Below are 16,110 nucleotides of genomic sequence, written 5' to 3'. Positions count from 1 at the left end.
CTGAGGGACCGAAAAGAGCGAAATCTGAATGGCGACCCTAATGAATATTTATATGTATTTGTTTGGCTTAATATTTGGAGCTGCCCTCGCCCTGGCTGGCCATTAAATGTCCCTCCTTCCCGCGTTTTCTCTCACTTTGTTCTATTCTGGTTTATTCCCGCCATATCCTTGCTATATCCTTGCCATTTGCTTATGCTGGCAGCTCTTTCATTTTGCGTTTTGCTCTTTGCTCTGCGCTGCTCTGCTTCAGCGCCATCGTCGTGTGCAAGTTGGCCATAAAAATGGAGTAACATTTATGACCCACATCAGGCACACACAAGCAAAGGCAGCTTTGCACACACACAGACGCAAAAGGACTCTGGACGCAGGGAGTGCACTGAGGAAAATGAACCTTAAAAGTTACTTTGATATTAACTAAATTCGATGATCAAGTTACTAACATTAAAAAAAAATATTTTATTTTATTTTAAATATTTAATACGTTTAAATGTTAGTTTGCAATCACATTCTGTTTTAAATTTCAATATGAGTTCCATGACACTTTTTTTAATATTCTTTCAAAGATAATGATTTTCTGTGTATCTCTCAATCCTCTCTGACCATTTTAAATGATGTAATTGAAAACTATAAAAGTGCATAGAAAGGTATTCGAGCGTTTTTCTCTGTATTGCTAAACGAAAATGCTTTTGCGTGGGTGTGGATGAACATTAGGAAGTTTTAGAAGGGAAGGGAATGACGCCTGCAAGCGCTAGATTCACAAGGATATTTTATTTTACTGTTATTCCATTTCCCGCTTCTTGTTGCTGTTGCTTCTACAGTCGCTGTTCTTTTGTTATTGCTCCTTTCGGCATTTCGACATTTACTTTTCGACTCGCAGCGCATATCCTTGAGCGTTTCAAAACCCCCCTGCGTCCCGGAGCTGCTATTTTATTTTTTTTTTTTTTTTTTGTGATCCCTCCCCGTTATGGGTTAAAGCTTTTTTCAAGGTTAAATATGCGTGGCATATCGGAATTCAGAGATTTTCGTGTGTTGAGTGACTTACCCGTTGCCCCATTAAGTATGCTACACTTTGGCTGCAGCACATGCAACATTGTGGCCACTTTTCGTGCTCCTTCGCCGCTCCTTCTCCTCTCCTCCTCCTCCACGTCCTCCTCCTCTCTCCTTCTCCTCCTTTTCGCTCACTGACCCAGTTCGCTTTGTTTTGCGTGTTTATCTTGCTCAGGTTGTTTTTGCGTTGGCGGCTGCTGTTGCCGCTTGTTTTTTATCTACTTATATTTTAGCCCTAAACTCTTTTCTTGTTTTTGTTGTTGTCTCAACTGTGACCGAGTTAAAAACACACACACATTCGTTTAATTAAGAAGAAGGATAAGACACGAAATGGAAATCAAGGAGATTTCAAAACTAAGCGACTAACGCTGCAAAGTTTGCAATGCATTTCCTAAGGCAACTACTCCAGATCTGCACCTTTCCTTTCTCTTCTCTGTTTTTTTTTTTTTTTGGCCCTCTACTTTCACTCACAATTGTGCTGCTAATTTCGTTACTTTCACTTTGTTAGGCCTTCTGTATGCACGTGTGTGTGTGTGTTTTGGTGTATCGGTGTGTTTTGGCTTCTGAAGCACACGTGTGCGTTTATGTGTGTATCCGTGTGCGTCGATTAACGGCATTGATTTTTTCCAAAAAAACAAGAACTCCACTTTAATTTCACTGATTCGATTTGTTTTCGTTATTCGATTATTTTGTGCACCGTTTCACGTGGACATTTAAGCATTTTCCGTTTCGCTTTGCTTTAATTTCGGCGATTTGCGCGCGCGCTGGGTGTACAGGTGTGCGTGTCTGATTGCGTGTTTGTGTGAGTGTCCGTGTGTCGGCCATGTGTTGGTTGAATACAGCTGCCCGAGAGCGGGGATTTCGCAGAGGCAGCAGCGCACGTCTGCTCTTCACGACGCTTCACACACTTCTAAAGGATCCGAGCGCCACTCTTGCGTTTTTATTCAAAGCGCTCTCCCCCACCAAGACGCCCTCTTTCATGAGCATCAGCATTCTCTCTCTCTCTCTTTCTCGGTGCCTTTCTTTGGGCGCCACAATGTCTACGCATAAATAATACGCACGTTGCACGTTAAGCGTGTAAGTGCAAGAAGGAGAGAGGCGGTCCAACTCTCATTTCCATGCAAAGTAAGCTCCAGCAGGCAGGTGTTAAAAGTGAGGGGTAGGAGGCGGAAAGCTTAGGTCATCAGGACTTGCTGATATCCTTTCGATCGAATAAGGCATTACGCGCTTTGACAATAATAAAAATATCATAACAAAAGTAATGGTAACCTATATTTGGTTATAATTAGTAATTATAATCTAGTAATTTTTCGTCATACTTAAAATCCCACTGAATAACATACAATTTTTAAATGATTTGCTATGCCCAGTTTTCTCCTACACTAGCGGCATACGTCATCATAACGGTAAACAAAATTTCGCCAGAGAGAAATTCCCATACAGCACACAAATTGCGTTGCCTTCCCTCTCGCTATTTGGATCACGCGCACTATGCTCCTCTCGCTCGCTCACCCTATCTTCGCTCACTGCGCAGACGCACAAGCGAAACTCTTTCTCCCAGCCACCCACTTCTACAATTCGCCACTCTCCCCCTCCCTCTCTCTCTCTCTTTGGCCAACACTAGTGTTATTGCATGCGAAGCACGTGAATTTTTGTGTTTACTTTTTAATTTTCTCCTTGCTCTCAGCCCCAGTTGCCATTTGTTTTTATTGTTGCTCCTGCCACTCGCTATTGTTGTTGTTGGTGCTGCCACCTATTGGGGCTTTTGTTTTTCTTTATCGCATGTGTGGTCCTTTGTTTTCCTTGTGGGCCTTGCTTTGTTTTGTTTTGTTTGATTCCATTCATACGGCGTTTGCTGGGTTTTGGTTCCTTTTCTCTTTTTTGGGCCGAAACTATGCAAACCGTTTTTCATTTACGATCGACAGTGTGTTTTGTGTGTGTGTGTGTAGCTGTGCATGTGAGAGATTTGTATGGAAATTGGCGCAAAATACGCCCCAAAACCGAATTCAAGTCCCCAGTTAGTTATGTGCAGCGTCTGCCATTTCTGCATTCACATTTTCCGAGCACACACACACATATGTGCATATGTGTGTTGCATATGCTTTCTAACGAAACATAGACCATTCCTACGTTCGCAATCACCCTTTTAAAGGTTTTACTTATGTTGCAAAACAAAATATTTATAATATATAAATTGAATTAGGAAATTTTTTAAATGCAAAAAGCTTAAATTAATATTTGAGTAAACTGAGTAATATAAACGATATAAGTTGAGTAAAAAGGGAAACTGCATAGTTAGCAATTATAGATATGCATCAAGAAGATTTCAGTGAAATTGAGCGGCCAAGTGTGTTATGGCATTTTGGTTGTTTGTTTTTGGGGAAATGTTAAATCATGCATGCTGATTGTCCTGTGGCCTCGAGGATGCCATAAGCAGCAAGGATACGCAGCGTAAAACAGCATAAAACAGCACATAAGCATCACAATCGGCATCAGGCATATTCGAATTTCGTTTACATTTTGAGCAGCATTGTTTCGCATTGCTGGCATGTTCAAAAAGTGACGGGGGAAAAGAGAAAAGCGAACTGGATGCAAATGATGATGCTGCTCGCCATTGATAGCCAGTATATCTGCCGAGTTTTCCCCCATTTTCCCACCCATGTCGCAACTCTCTAACGGCTCCCCTTTGGCCCGTGGAAAATCAACAGCATAACAACCGCCGCAGCAACAGGAATTTTGATTTTGAGCAAACGGAGTGCAGAATAAACAAATAAACAAAGCGCCACCCTTCGCTCAGGGGGGGGGGGTGTTTTGGGGGCCGTGGGAAACTGTACGCGGTCGGTATCCACAGCAACGGAAACTCTAACCGTAACTCATGAGCCTCCTGCTCCCTGTTCACGAACTATTTCCATGAGTAATTGCCGTTGTGCATGCGCCTCCGTCTGGAAAATGGCACTCCCCTCTCTTGGCCCTTCCCTACTTCACCATCAACATCAGCAACACCATCATCATTATCATCATCAGGTGTATTTGTTGCCAGCCTGTGTCGGGCTTTAAGCCATTTAGCCAGGACAGACCGGTGAGCCTGCTCCCAGCAGGAGCACCCAGCCAGGTAAACTGTTGATTCCATGTGGCGACACGATTGTCGAGGATTCCCCCAAAAACCCAGCGCCACACTACACATTTCCACGTGAGAACTTTGGCCTAGGCCACCCATCTGCTATCTGTCCACGTCGGAATATAGGTACATTCGAGTTTATATATTTATACAGTGGAACTTCGCTAAGAGAATCTGTCACATGGAAATTATAAACCTCTAGTTTATATATCGATAATTTAAGCCCACTTGGTGGCACTAAATGTAACAGTTTCCTGTATATATGCAGTTCATTTTATCGAACGTTCACTGTACCTTTATTAACATGGAGCAGGTCACAAAAAGATCCGTATCCATTCACGGCGTAAGAAATAATGCCTTTTTGTGGCACTTCAACTGAGTTTATCTACCTCTTGACCTTTGGCCAAAGGAGTTTCTTTCAGTGCACACTGGCCATTCTCCGATTTTGTCCAGAAATAGCATTCATTTGCCAGACGAAACGCTACACAGTGATGGGTGTGGGCGGAAGTATAAACCAGATCCAGTCCCCAGATGGCCATAAAGTCCGACTGAATGCACTCAAACACGTAAACATTTCGGTGCTGGGAAAAACACAAAGCAATACGCCCGAAAGTATGCTATAAAAATGCGAAAGTGACAGAAGACACACAAACAAACATTAGGTCATCAATTTCGGCCTGTTTCCGGTTATTTTTGTCAACAGTCGATAACTTAGATTGCCCCGCTGAAAATCAACCCTTCAAAACGAAAACACCCTTTGCTTACTCTAAATTTAGGCATAAAATGCTGATTATTAGACCATAAACGCTTCTAACTCGTTTCACTGCACAATTGGTATTTCCCAACTGTGGTCAGCACTTTGGTCCGCTGTGACTGCGGTTAGTTAGTTATTTTTGCAAAAACCACACATTGTTGTAAACACAGTTAGGGGCGAACTTTAATTGCCGATGCCAAATGCACATTTTCCATCAAATAAACCACAAGCTAATGCACAAACAAATCGCATTAAATGGAAAACGATTTTTTTTTCGATTACCCCGCCTGAGATTCGATTTGATGAAGGGAGGAGTGGGAAATTGGGAAATGGAAAATTTTAGAAGGCTGATGAGCAGATGAGCAGACGGGCTCCACCCGGCGGATTGTCACTTGAATATTCCAGGCGTGATCGATGCGCAAAGCTTTTGGTTTCCTCCACTTTGCCAGCGAATTGAATTCGCAAAAGACCCACACGTAAGCAGTGCTCCGTCTTCCTCACACCCAGCAACCTCCCCTTCGCACTCTATCTACGGTTGCCCCCCCACCCTTCTTATGGGCAAAATTAATGTCAATTTTTATGCTTGATTTATGGCATCGCATTTATTCTTCTGTTGGGGGGGAGCGTCGGAGCCTTTTTAGCCCGGCTTCATTTGAATTCAATTGCTGGCGAAGATGCCACGGCGCTGATTTTGTCGCAGCAAATGTCGAAGGAGCAGGTCGAGTGCGGCACGTGACCCGCTAACCTCGAAAGCGCAATACACACAGGCCAGGATGCTGCCATCCCCATTCCTCCGCGCCAGTCAAACACATCTGCCAAAGGGCAATAAAAAATTGACAACGCCAACAGACAGCAGCAAAGAGGCGTTGGAGGAGCAGCCAAACGGAGAGAAATCTTTCTTATCTTTGGTAGCTAGTTCTAGATGTTAAAAAAAATAAAATAAAATATATGTCTAAATAATCAGAAATGTAATGAAGTAGTCAAGAAAATGTATAAGGTACCATTTTTAAAGTTGAAATGACATATTTTTTTTCTGTACAGGCAAAGCCAACTTCGCTTTGCCCCAATCATTTGCCAAAAAAGAGAGGAGACTAGTGGCAATATAAACCAGTGGCTGCCTATCACTCGACACAGCTGCAAATGTACAAAGTGCTACATTGCAGCGAAATCCACGATGCAGGTGCAGTGTCAACTGAAGTTGCATTTGCATCACTATGCGCCGAATGCTTTTCTCCGGGGGGTGGGTTGGGGGTAGGAAAATACTCACATCCCACAGGTAAACACCTGCGGCCGGGCACTTTGGCGCTATTAAAGAGCTTCCCAGCGGTGGCAAGAAGTGGAATCATCAGCCATTTTTGGCTGCAAGGCCGGAAGCACTTTGCGTGCAGATTTATGGCTCGCCCCAAGCCAATCCTCCGTGGGAAATGCATCATACATACATGTGAGTGAATGTATCTGTGTGCGTGTGCATCCACATGCGTGTGCTTCGTTTTATGGGCACACATCCTTCGGTTTTCCACGCTCCCCTGCATTTTTATTTTCGAATGCATTTAAATTGCATTTGCCGTACGGCCTGATAAAACTGTCCGCACTTGACAACCTTATCGCCGCACTTAAACTCGTGGTTAAAAACCATGGAGCCATAAATTTCAGGTCGGATTTATTGGCGAAGGGTTATGATTAACAGCTCTGGAAAATCGGGATAGTGGAAACCTAAAAAACATGCGTTTTTAAAACTGGAATTTGCAGTAATCCTCTTTATTGTTAACTATCAAAAAAAATTAGAATGCTCTAAACTTCATATATCTTTTTATTTTCCATTTCAATTGTATTAATTAAGTAACTTATCACTTGTGAAAATAAATCAAATTAATTGAACATTTAATGTCTTAAATTCAATAAACGAATCTCAGTTTATATATTTTATTATTTCTCAGCAAATAAAATATATTAAAAATATCTTAAAAATTTATTATATTTCGCTTATGATTTGCTGCCAATAACTCTGCATTTAAAATGGACATACATATTTCCAACTTTCTTACTGTTCCCTTTTGTGCAATTTTTTTCCAGACGAACAACTTTTGAGTGTCAGCTGAAAAGCTCGAAGTGAAATCAGCCATGCCACTTGAGTTTCTCCGCCCACACTTTCCTTTCGGAAAATCCACCCACCCAGCCTTTGACTTTGCCTTAAAGCTGTGTGTTATGGCGCTCGACTTGTTTGCCTTTCATTTGCTGTCCACTCACGCAGCTTCACTTCAGTTGGCCCGGCCACTTGCCAGTAATCTCTGAACCCACGCCACGCCACCTGCCTCCAAACACCGCCCACCGCCCACTCCAATGCCGTACACATAATCCGTTTAAAATGAGCACTGGCTGTGTGCTCCAGTTTCCGCTGCTCCTGCTTTTGAGTGCACTGAAATTAATTTAACGACTTGGCGCACTTCAAACTGCACAAAACATATTAGTGGGCCGAACGTGGGTGGGGTGGCAGCTTTCTCTGTGCCGCACGCAGAAGTGAGAAGGGGAGCGGGGAGCAGTGGGTTGGGGAGAAAGTGAGGTGTGGAAAACCTGGGACAATGGCAACTTGACCTTGACACGTTCAACGTTCTAGCAGCACACAGCGTCGCTCACCCAAAAGATTATTGCTCAGCAGGCACCCGGGTGTTTTTTGACACTCTACTTGCGGCAATAAAAAACATGCGAGTGTTTTTGTAAGAGCAAAAAAACACCCGGGTGTCTGCTACGCAATAATCCTTTGGCTGAGCGACGCTGTGTGCTAGGACTACCTTAGGATCCTGCGCCTGCAGGTATGCAATGCCATTTATGCACTGAGAGAAAATACTCCAACGCCGTCTTTATAGATATGCAACAAGCCTTCGACAAAGTATGGCATGTTGGATTATTATGCAAGATAAAGACCCTTCTACCTGCGCCCTACTTCTGTATTTTAAAGTCATATCTAGAAGAAAGACAATTTAAAATCACGGTGAGAAATAGCTACTCCTCTATATACCCAATGAGAGCTGGAGTCCCTCAGGGCAGTGTTCTCGGACCGCTACTGTATTCCTTGTACACTGCTGATATCCCTTGCCCGAGTTTCGAACACATGGCAGCACCGAACAGGACTCTTATTGCAACCTATGCAGATGACATCGCAGTTGTATATAACTCTAGGGACAGCAGAGAGGCAGCTAACGGACTACAAGAATATATTAATGCTCTGGCAGCCTGGTGTAAACGGTGGAACCTAAAAATAAACCCACTGAAAACAACAAACCCGTGCTTCACGTTAAAAACGCTTATCCCAAACACCCCTCCAATTCGGCTAGAAGGAGTTACCCTGAATCAGCCCCTGCAAGCAACATATCTAGGTATCACCCTGGATAAACGGCTCACCTTTGGGCCGCATCTAAAAAACACAGTAAAAAAATGTGGCCACAGATCACAACAGCTGAGATGGCTCATGAATAGAAGGAGCACTCTTTCGATGAGGTGCAAAAGAGCTGTGTATGCGCACTGTATCGTACCGATATGGTTATACGGGATCCAGATTTGGGGAATTGCAGCCAAATCGAATTATAATCGTATCCAGGTGATGCAAAATCGCGCATTACGACAAATAACCAACTGCCCCTGGTATGTACGTAACTCTACACTCCATAAAGACCTCAATATTCACACAGTTGAGTCACAAATTGGGAGACATACAAGTCGATATAGTGACAGATTACTGAGCCATAGCAGTCTTCTTGCAAGACGTCTCATCCCCGCTCGACCTCTAAGAAGACTTAAACGGCAAGGCTTCGCCAAGACAATTGGGCAGCAGTAAAAACTCTTCATTTATGTTCCTAATCCACTTATTTTATTTTATAGTGTTTGGTAATTTATAAGAATACTTCTCCACACTGTGATGTTAAGATACAATATTATGATGTACGGATTCTTCACTTAAAAAATATTAATAAAAAAAAAAAAAAACTTTCACCAAAAAAAACTGGCTGTGTGCTCCAGTTTCCGCTGCTCCTGCTTTTGAGTGCACTGAAATTAATTTAACGACTTGGCGCACTTCAAACTGCACAAAACATATTAGTGGGCCGAACGTGGGTGGTGTGGCAGCTTGCTCTGTGCCGCACGCAGAAGTGAGAAGGGGAGCAGGGAGCAGGAGTGGGGTGGGGAGAAAGTGAGGTGTGGAAAACCTGGGACAATGGCAACTTGACCTTGACACGTTCAACGTTCTAGCAGCACACAGCGTCGCTCACCCAAAAGATTATTGCTCAGCAGGCACCCGGGTGTTTTTTGACACTCTACTTGCGGCAATAAAAAACATGCGAGTGTTTTTGTAAGAGCAAAAAAACACCCGGGTGTCTGCTACGCAATAATCCTTTGGCTGAGCGACGCTGTGTGCTAGGACTACCTTAGGATCCTGCGCCTGCAGGTATGCAATGCCATTTATGCACTGAGAGAAAATACTCTTAAGTCCTTAGAGTGGAGTGTTCGATGTTCAAAAGGCATTGAACAATTAATAAACAGGCAATGTTTATTTAAAAACCTTTAGTTTTCAATCATAGAAATGATTTCGAATATGAACAATGATCATTCATTACAAACATATAAAAGTATAGCGTGTTGTGAATTAGGAACCTCATCAAACAGTATTGCTATAAATTTTTCCCAGTGCACATTATACAAGTTGGGGCTGATGGTATTGGAGAGGGTGTGATTTGCACAATCTGCACACAACTCGAAATTAAATTCGGCCCCGGCAACAGCTCGAACTTTTTTGCGAAAGGTCAAAATGTTAATGTATTTGAAATGAGACGCCACAAAGGAACGAGAGCGAAAGGAGCAAGGATAAAATATAGTGCGAATGGTGGGAAAATTACGGTGGCTTCAGTAGGGCAGCAGCCGAAAAGCGAGACTCAGATGCGAGATACAGCAGCACAGGGAACTTTAGGGCCTCGGAAAGTGGCAAAAACTTGTCCATGTTCATTCAACTTGACACGGTCGCCAGCGGGCAGACGAACTCCCACCGAAATAAAAAGGACGCAGCAAGAAGTACACACAACTGCTATATATTTATGACACGACACTGAAAATACCCATTACAAAACATGATTTAATGATATTTAGTGGATATTAAAACTGTAACACAGGGCAATTCAGTATTCAAAAGAATATATCTTTCAATAAGTGTTACATAGTGAATCGCAGTATCGAAATACCCAACGGCAGGGTATCGAGACTTTAACAAAAACGATGTCTGGTAGTGGGAAGGCGATGGGCGTGGAATGTTTAATGCGATTTGCCACACGTAACTCAGTCTGGGGAGACTTGAATTACTTAGGATACAGAAGCCCACATCGTGTTCTACTTTTGTGCTTTATTGAGCCAGGTGACATACAAAGTTATTTGCCATGATTTGGGTCCAAAATGCACAGCATTGTCACGGGGTCCGTCAAGCAATCTACAAAATGTTTAAGTAATTAGGTACATTAGTTAACTAACATTTTGTTGTTACCAACCAGCAGACACAATTGTGCTGCACAGAGCTGCAATTAGTGCGGAAACAAAGAGTAATAGCTTCATGTTGTGATCGCTTTCAGAAAACCTTTTACAATAATGCTATTTATGAAAAACAAACAAGTAATTCCTTATCAGTTTCCAAATGGGAGCTTCCCATTAACAAAGCCAAGATTAGAATACAAATTTCAAAGAGCTTTACAAACTAAGATAATCTCAGTTCCACGTCTCTCACGATTAAATGCCAATTTACCACACACCGATGTGCCTCAAATTAAAAACAATAAGAAAAAAACAACAGACTTGCACTGTAATTTTTGTTGCTCATTGACAATCCAATAGCACAAATATTCTGTACATTTATAATATAGGCACTAACTACATAAATTTAACAAAGAAAAATAAAAAATTTAAATTCAACACAAATTACTTACTTTGCCATAATAGTACTATTCTGCATTAACTCTTAACTGTCTAAATTATTATTCACTTTATTTATTGTTCAAATTTATTTATTTTCAATAAACAAAATATTTGTATTTAATGTAGGCATCACTCAATATTTTATATTTAAAATAAGAAGTTGCTAAGCACACACCGTTTAAAAAAAGATTATGTGGCGCACTTTAGGTATCGATAACAATATTGGTAGTCAGCTGTTAAGTGAAGGAATAATTTTTCGTTGCCCAACACGCCTTAACTTATCGATATATAAAAAAAAATCCGATAAGTCTTTAGCAACAACAAGTTCACAACATTTAGTTTATTTATTTATTTAGAATAGTATTAAAAAGTGTTCTAAAAAATGGCTGAAACCAAAGCCAATCCCTTCGACATGGACAGCTCCAGCTTCGACGCGGAAAAGTATCTGGAAAGGCTGCTCAAGGTAAGAATTACAAAATGGTAAAGTAATAAGCATTAACTTATGCTCTTTTCGTTTTGGCTGTTACTCACAAATAAAGGATTGCTCCTTGAAGCAAATAATGGATACGGAGGCGGCGGTGGTCAAGGACACACAGACATTGCACTCGGATATGCAGACGCTGGTCTACGAGAATTACAACAAATTCATCTCCGCCACGGATACAATTCGCCGGATGAAGGATGACTTCAAGCAGATGGAAACGGATGTGAACCTGCTGATGACCAAGATGCAATCCATAACGACTTTTAGTGAGCAAATCACCGGAACGCTGCAGGGCACCAGATCGCAACTATGTCGCCTGTCCGAGAAACACTCGCTCCTCAAGAGGCTGCAGTTCCTCTCGACTCTGCCAGCTAAACTGAAGTCTCTGATAGAGGAACAGAACTACGCGCAAGCTGTCCAGGACTACTTGCATGCCCAGAAGGTGTTCGCCCAGTACGGTCGACAGCCGTCCTTCGATGGAATTCAGCGAGATTGCGACGCCATCATGGCAGATCTTAAGGAGCAATTGCGAAGTGACTTCCAAAGGGCTGGGAACACGGCCCAATCCTTGACGGAAATTGGAGAGCTACTCCTACAGCTGGACGAAAAGACCTCGGATCTGGCCAGCGAAATGCTGACTTGCGCTGGCAAACGACTGCACGAGCAAATCGTCATGCTACAGGATCAAACAGAGCGTGATATGCTGGAGTTTGTGGACATGGGCATCGATGGTTTCCTCAACGATCTGGCGCTGGTAGTGACTTCCTACTTTGATATGTTTGTGGCCAAGCACTACGAGCATGAGCGGTAAAATTAACAATATTTTGTATAATCTTAAATGAGTTTTAATATCCTTTCCCTTTTCAGCGATGACTTCCAGGAGAACGCCCTGCAGGAGTTAAATGTCTTCCTCAATCAGAACATCGAAAAGTATCTGACACTCGTCCAGGATCGCGTTGAGTCTGACATTGGCTACGGAGATACTCAGGTGATGCTGCGCGCTCTGGATCGACTTCATCGGCGCCTTCAGGCCATGCGAAATATCTGCCGCGGCTTGGAGGTCCAACGCAACACAGTATCTATCATTATCTCGGCTGCCCACCAACTATGCGATGCCCATGCCAAAAACCTCAAAGATCACTTTGCCGACAGCTTGAGTGCGGTTCGTCTTTCGCTGGTTTCTGCCAAGAGCGACGCAGCTGCTGGCCTCAATCTCGGTGATCTGATCAGCAATCTGTATGTGTCCATGGTGGAGAAGATTAAGGGCGTACTGCAGGACTTGCTTATATTCCTGCGCACTGACTGGTCGTTCAACATCAAGGCGGAACACAAAGGCGCCCTGTGCGTTGAGGGCATTCGAGAGAACCTACTCATTGGCTTCCTGCGTCATATTGCTAAGGTGATGTGTGGTTTCGGAGATGCCTCCAGCTCCAGTCCACCCAATCTATTGCTGGTGCTGTCGAAAACATGTCTGGAACTCGAGCAACAGGGCGTTCACATACTGGTGAGCTTTCTATTGCTACTATTTGTGATTTTCCTAATAAACCAAATCCTTAGATTGCTCTGGTGGATGACCTGTACGAAATCGACTCGGAGAACAGTGCAACACTTACCCACGAAACTGAGATATGTGCTGAAATGCGGGAGACGGCACAGTCACTATTGGACGCCTATGTGCGGCTGCAGGGGACCAATATCTCGCAAATGCTACGCAAGAGTGTGGAAACAAGAGATTGGCTTAACTGCCTGGAACCACGATCCGTTCGTGCGGTGATGAAGCGGGTCGTGGAGGAGCTTGGCAGCATCGAGACGGTGGTAGCCAGTCTCTACGAGGCAAACACAAATGCAACGTCAGGATTCCGCACCACAGCCAGCAGTGACTCTAGCCGAAAAACATATTTCAGTAACTTTGCTTCCACCTCAAAGCCACAGTATCGTTCCAATTGGTCAAACTACACGCCTTCGCAGCTGGAATCCAGCTATGTGTCCAACATACATCGCTTGTTTTCGGAGCGAGTGGAAATCTTTACTTCGGTAGAGTTCACCAAGGCATCAATCATAATGGGCATTATTAAAATTGGTCTAAAGGTAAGTGAATTTATGAAATGTAGATGGCTATTTACGTGTTTTATGTTTCTAGACCCTCTTGGAATGCGTGAGGCTAAGAACATTTAGCAAATTCGGACTTCAGCAGATTCAGGTGGATGCCCATTATCTGCAAATGAACCTATGGCGATTTGTAAGCGATGAAAAGTGAGTTAGATTCGATAACTGAAAAATTGGATAAGCTAAACACACTTTTTTGACAGTCTGGTGAACTTCCTGCTGGATGAGATTCTTGGCTCAGCTGTGCAAAGGTGCTTGGAGTCCGTTTTAATGGAGCCCAATGCTGTGGAAATTATTTGTGAACGGGGTTAGTATTTGTTTCCACAACTTAAAGCAACATTCCACTTAAAATCTCCGTCTATTTTGTTAAACGCTGCTAGCCTAAGGATCTAAAAATAAACACCCTGTTTCTAATTTAGATAGTTATTTAAAATGTCTAGGAAATTGACTTCATTTTTCAGAAAAATCGTTCAAATTCCCATTCTGCCATTTTTTAACTGTGCTGGTTACATGTCCACCAATTGTAACAGAAATCATTTTCAATCTGTGGTATCGGCACTGAGACACAGAGTGAACTCGATGGTATCTCCCTTAATATCCTCTTCGGTATTCGTCAGCAGAATGCTGTGGGATTCCCCATCCTCGCCCGTTGAGATGGTCAACACGCTGGGTGTCTCCTCGTCGATGGCTTTTCGTTTCTCGGTGCGTGCCTTCCTCGCTTCCTCGAACTCCTTGGGATGACACTTCCTACGATGCGTGTGCTGATTCGCATTGGAGTTAAAGGTCTTCGGGCAATGAGGACACTTGTAAAGCACCTCGCCCGTATGCATGGTCATGTGTTCCCTCAGTGTGATGGCCTTCTTGAAGGATTTGCCGCACACACTGCATTCGTGCTTCCTGTCCGTGAGATGCACATAGCGCTGGTGACTCAGCATGGCGCTCCTATTGGGCGAAACCTTTCCACACACATCGCAAGTGGCAGCAGTGCCATTATGTCGCCGCACATGCTTCTTGAGACTGTGCTTGTTCTTATGCCAGGATCCGCAGATGTCGCACTGAACCTTGGGCTCCGTGACACCAGCGTGCTCCAGCTGATGTCGCTGGAAGGCAGCTCGTCCACGTATAACCTGGGCGCAGATGTCGCACATGGTGCCATAGTTGCCGTGCGCCATCTTGACGTGCGTACAAAGAAGGGATTGGTTGGGAAATCTATTCGAAATGAAAATGTTTATGATACAACTTCAAGATGAGTAGAACCAAGCTTACCTCCTCTCACAAAGATCGCACACCACATTGCGCTCCTTGTGGATAACGCGATGCTGATCCAACAGATACTGCTTAGTGTACCTTTTGGGGCACTGCTCGCACATAAAGGTCTTCTCCTCCTCCGGATGGTGCTTCAGCAGCTCATGGTTCCTCAGGCACTGTTTGTCTGCAAATCGCTTGTCGCACTGGGTGCATCTGTAATTAAATTTCTAATTGGTTATGGGTTCGGCTCATGGGATTTCCGCATTAGATTGGCTCACTCCACTTTACCACTCACTTAAACTTCTCCGGATCTGCGTGTCGATCAATATGGTCGGTGAGAAAGGAGCGCTTGTAGAACTTCTTATTGCAACAAATGGCATAGCCCTTGCGATGGTGCTCCTGCAGCATGTGCTTGCAGAGCAGAAGGAAGGTCTCCTGCCCCTCGTGACAAACGTCGCAGGTGAGTCGCATGTGGGCAGAGATCTTGGCATCGATATCCAGCATGCACTGTTTGTAGTCCGCATAGCGTTTGCTTTTCTGTGGGGTTCCTTCTGCTTTGCACGGGGTTCGTTTCGCTCTGGATTTATTTGCCACAGGTTTCGATTTTTCAGGAGGTGTAGAAGGGGGCAACGAATGATGTGCTTTACTTTTGGCGGACGAACGAGTTTCTCTACGCTCTTCTGTGGGTAAGGTGTCTACGGTTTCTAAATCGTTTTCTGTTGCTATGTCTTCTTTTATGAACTGTTCCTTTGGTGGGTTGGATTCCGTTTGCTGTTCCTGCTGCGCAATAACTTCGGTGAGGAACTGCTCGTTGGTAAAGGAACCACCCTCGCTTCCAGGTAATCCCAGCTCCTGGTCCTCATCCTGCTCATCCTCCTGCTGCTCCGAGTCCTCACCGTGCTCAACTTTCCCCTGATCTTGGCCAGATTTCAAGGAGAACCTTTCGGTGAGCAAACGATGTGCACTCTCCACGGCCACATAGAATTGATGAAAATCGTTCACCTGGTTCCAGCAGGTCAAACAGATCACCGTTGATATGGGATCATCGCTTTTTGGCTGCAATTAAATCATTTACATATGTTACCAAAAATAGAAAGATAAGAAATTACCTCAAACCAAAAGTATTTGGCCAGCACATTGGCCACATTTAGTGAGAGGCCCACGTCCTCGAATATCCGAATCGTATCTGTATCGTTAACGTTGTTCAGGCACAAACGGCAAATCATGCTTAAATTAATACATTCAAGCCTAAGACAATTTATATATTTTTATATCAAATCAAAACATAAACAAGACTTCTTCGATATATGAGATACGATTATCGTCTGATGTTATCGACCCAAAATCGAATATAACCAAAAAAAATTCAAGAAATCGAAGTCCATAGAAAACTATCGGTAGTCGATA

General features: G+C 43.5%; 3 protein-coding genes and 2 long non-coding RNA genes across 7 annotated transcripts in view; 1 reads left to right on the top strand and 4 right to left on the bottom strand.

Moving 5' to 3' along the window:
• The window catches only part of LOC6735170 (centrosomal and chromosomal factor), a 44,978-nt gene extending 43,012 nt beyond the window's left edge, over nt 1-1,966 (bottom strand). Inside the window, exons 1-2 of one of the 2 annotated variants that reach the window (XM_039292406.2) lie at nt 1,519-1,966; nt 1,043-1,316 (exon numbers count right to left, since the gene is read on the bottom strand). The gene's annotated coding sequence lies outside the window, so the exon portion shown is untranslated. Of the gene's footprint in view, nt 1-1,042 lie in introns of both variants that reach the window. The other variant, XM_039292407.2, reaches the window with a different exon arrangement.
• A 3,536-nt stretch (nt 1,967-5,502) lies between these two features.
• On the bottom strand, nt 5,503-11,124 carry LOC123327149. Its single transcript, XR_006541653.1, has 2 exons — nt 10,877-11,124; nt 5,503-5,837 (listed from the first exon to the last, which is right to left on the bottom strand). It is a non-coding gene; the product is annotated as an uncharacterized LOC123327149 (long non-coding RNA).
• On the bottom strand, nt 9,979-10,781 carry LOC27209004. Its single transcript, XR_001601137.3, has 2 exons — nt 10,445-10,781; nt 9,979-10,386 (listed from the first exon to the last, which is right to left on the bottom strand). It is a non-coding gene; the product is annotated as an uncharacterized LOC27209004 (long non-coding RNA).
• A 13-nt stretch (nt 11,125-11,137) lies between the features above and the next one.
• LOC6735165 (vacuolar protein sorting-associated protein 51 homolog) lies at nt 11,138-13,873 on the top strand. 2 transcript variants are annotated; one of them, XM_039292847.2, is made up of 7 exons: nt 11,138-11,328; nt 11,405-12,156; nt 12,217-12,853; nt 12,907-13,437; nt 13,490-13,602; nt 13,659-13,762; nt 13,836-13,873. In XM_039292847.2, the coding sequence occupies exons 1-7, from the start codon at nt 11,248-11,250 to the stop codon at nt 13,838-13,840; spliced, it is 2,223 nt and encodes a 740-aa protein (XP_039148781.1). In that variant the 5' UTR covers nt 11,138-11,247; the 3' UTR covers nt 13,841-13,873. The 2 variants fall into 2 exon arrangements, with proteins under 2 accessions (XP_039148781.1, XP_002082140.1); XM_002082104.4 differs by having other exon boundaries at nt 13,659-13,873.
• On the bottom strand, nt 13,795-16,058 carry LOC6735164 (transcription factor grauzone). Its single transcript, XM_016168437.2, has 4 exons — nt 15,813-16,058; nt 14,999-15,759; nt 14,722-14,916; nt 13,795-14,664 (listed from the first exon to the last, which is right to left on the bottom strand). Exons 1-4 carry the CDS (start codon nt 15,927-15,929, stop codon nt 13,995-13,997), a joined length of 1,743 nt encoding a protein of 580 aa, XP_016028449.1. The 5' UTR covers nt 15,930-16,058; the 3' UTR covers nt 13,795-13,994.
• Between the last annotated feature and the right edge of the window lie 52 nt (nt 16,059-16,110).

Source organism: Drosophila simulans, chromosome 2R (assembly GCF_016746395.2).
Source record: "Drosophila simulans strain w501 chromosome 2R, Prin_Dsim_3.1, whole genome shotgun sequence".
Lineage (NCBI taxonomy): Eukaryota > Metazoa > Arthropoda > Insecta > Diptera > Drosophilidae > Drosophila > Drosophila simulans.
Note: the sequence above shows the minus strand (reverse complement) of the source record. Positions and strands in the feature narration are given on the sequence as shown.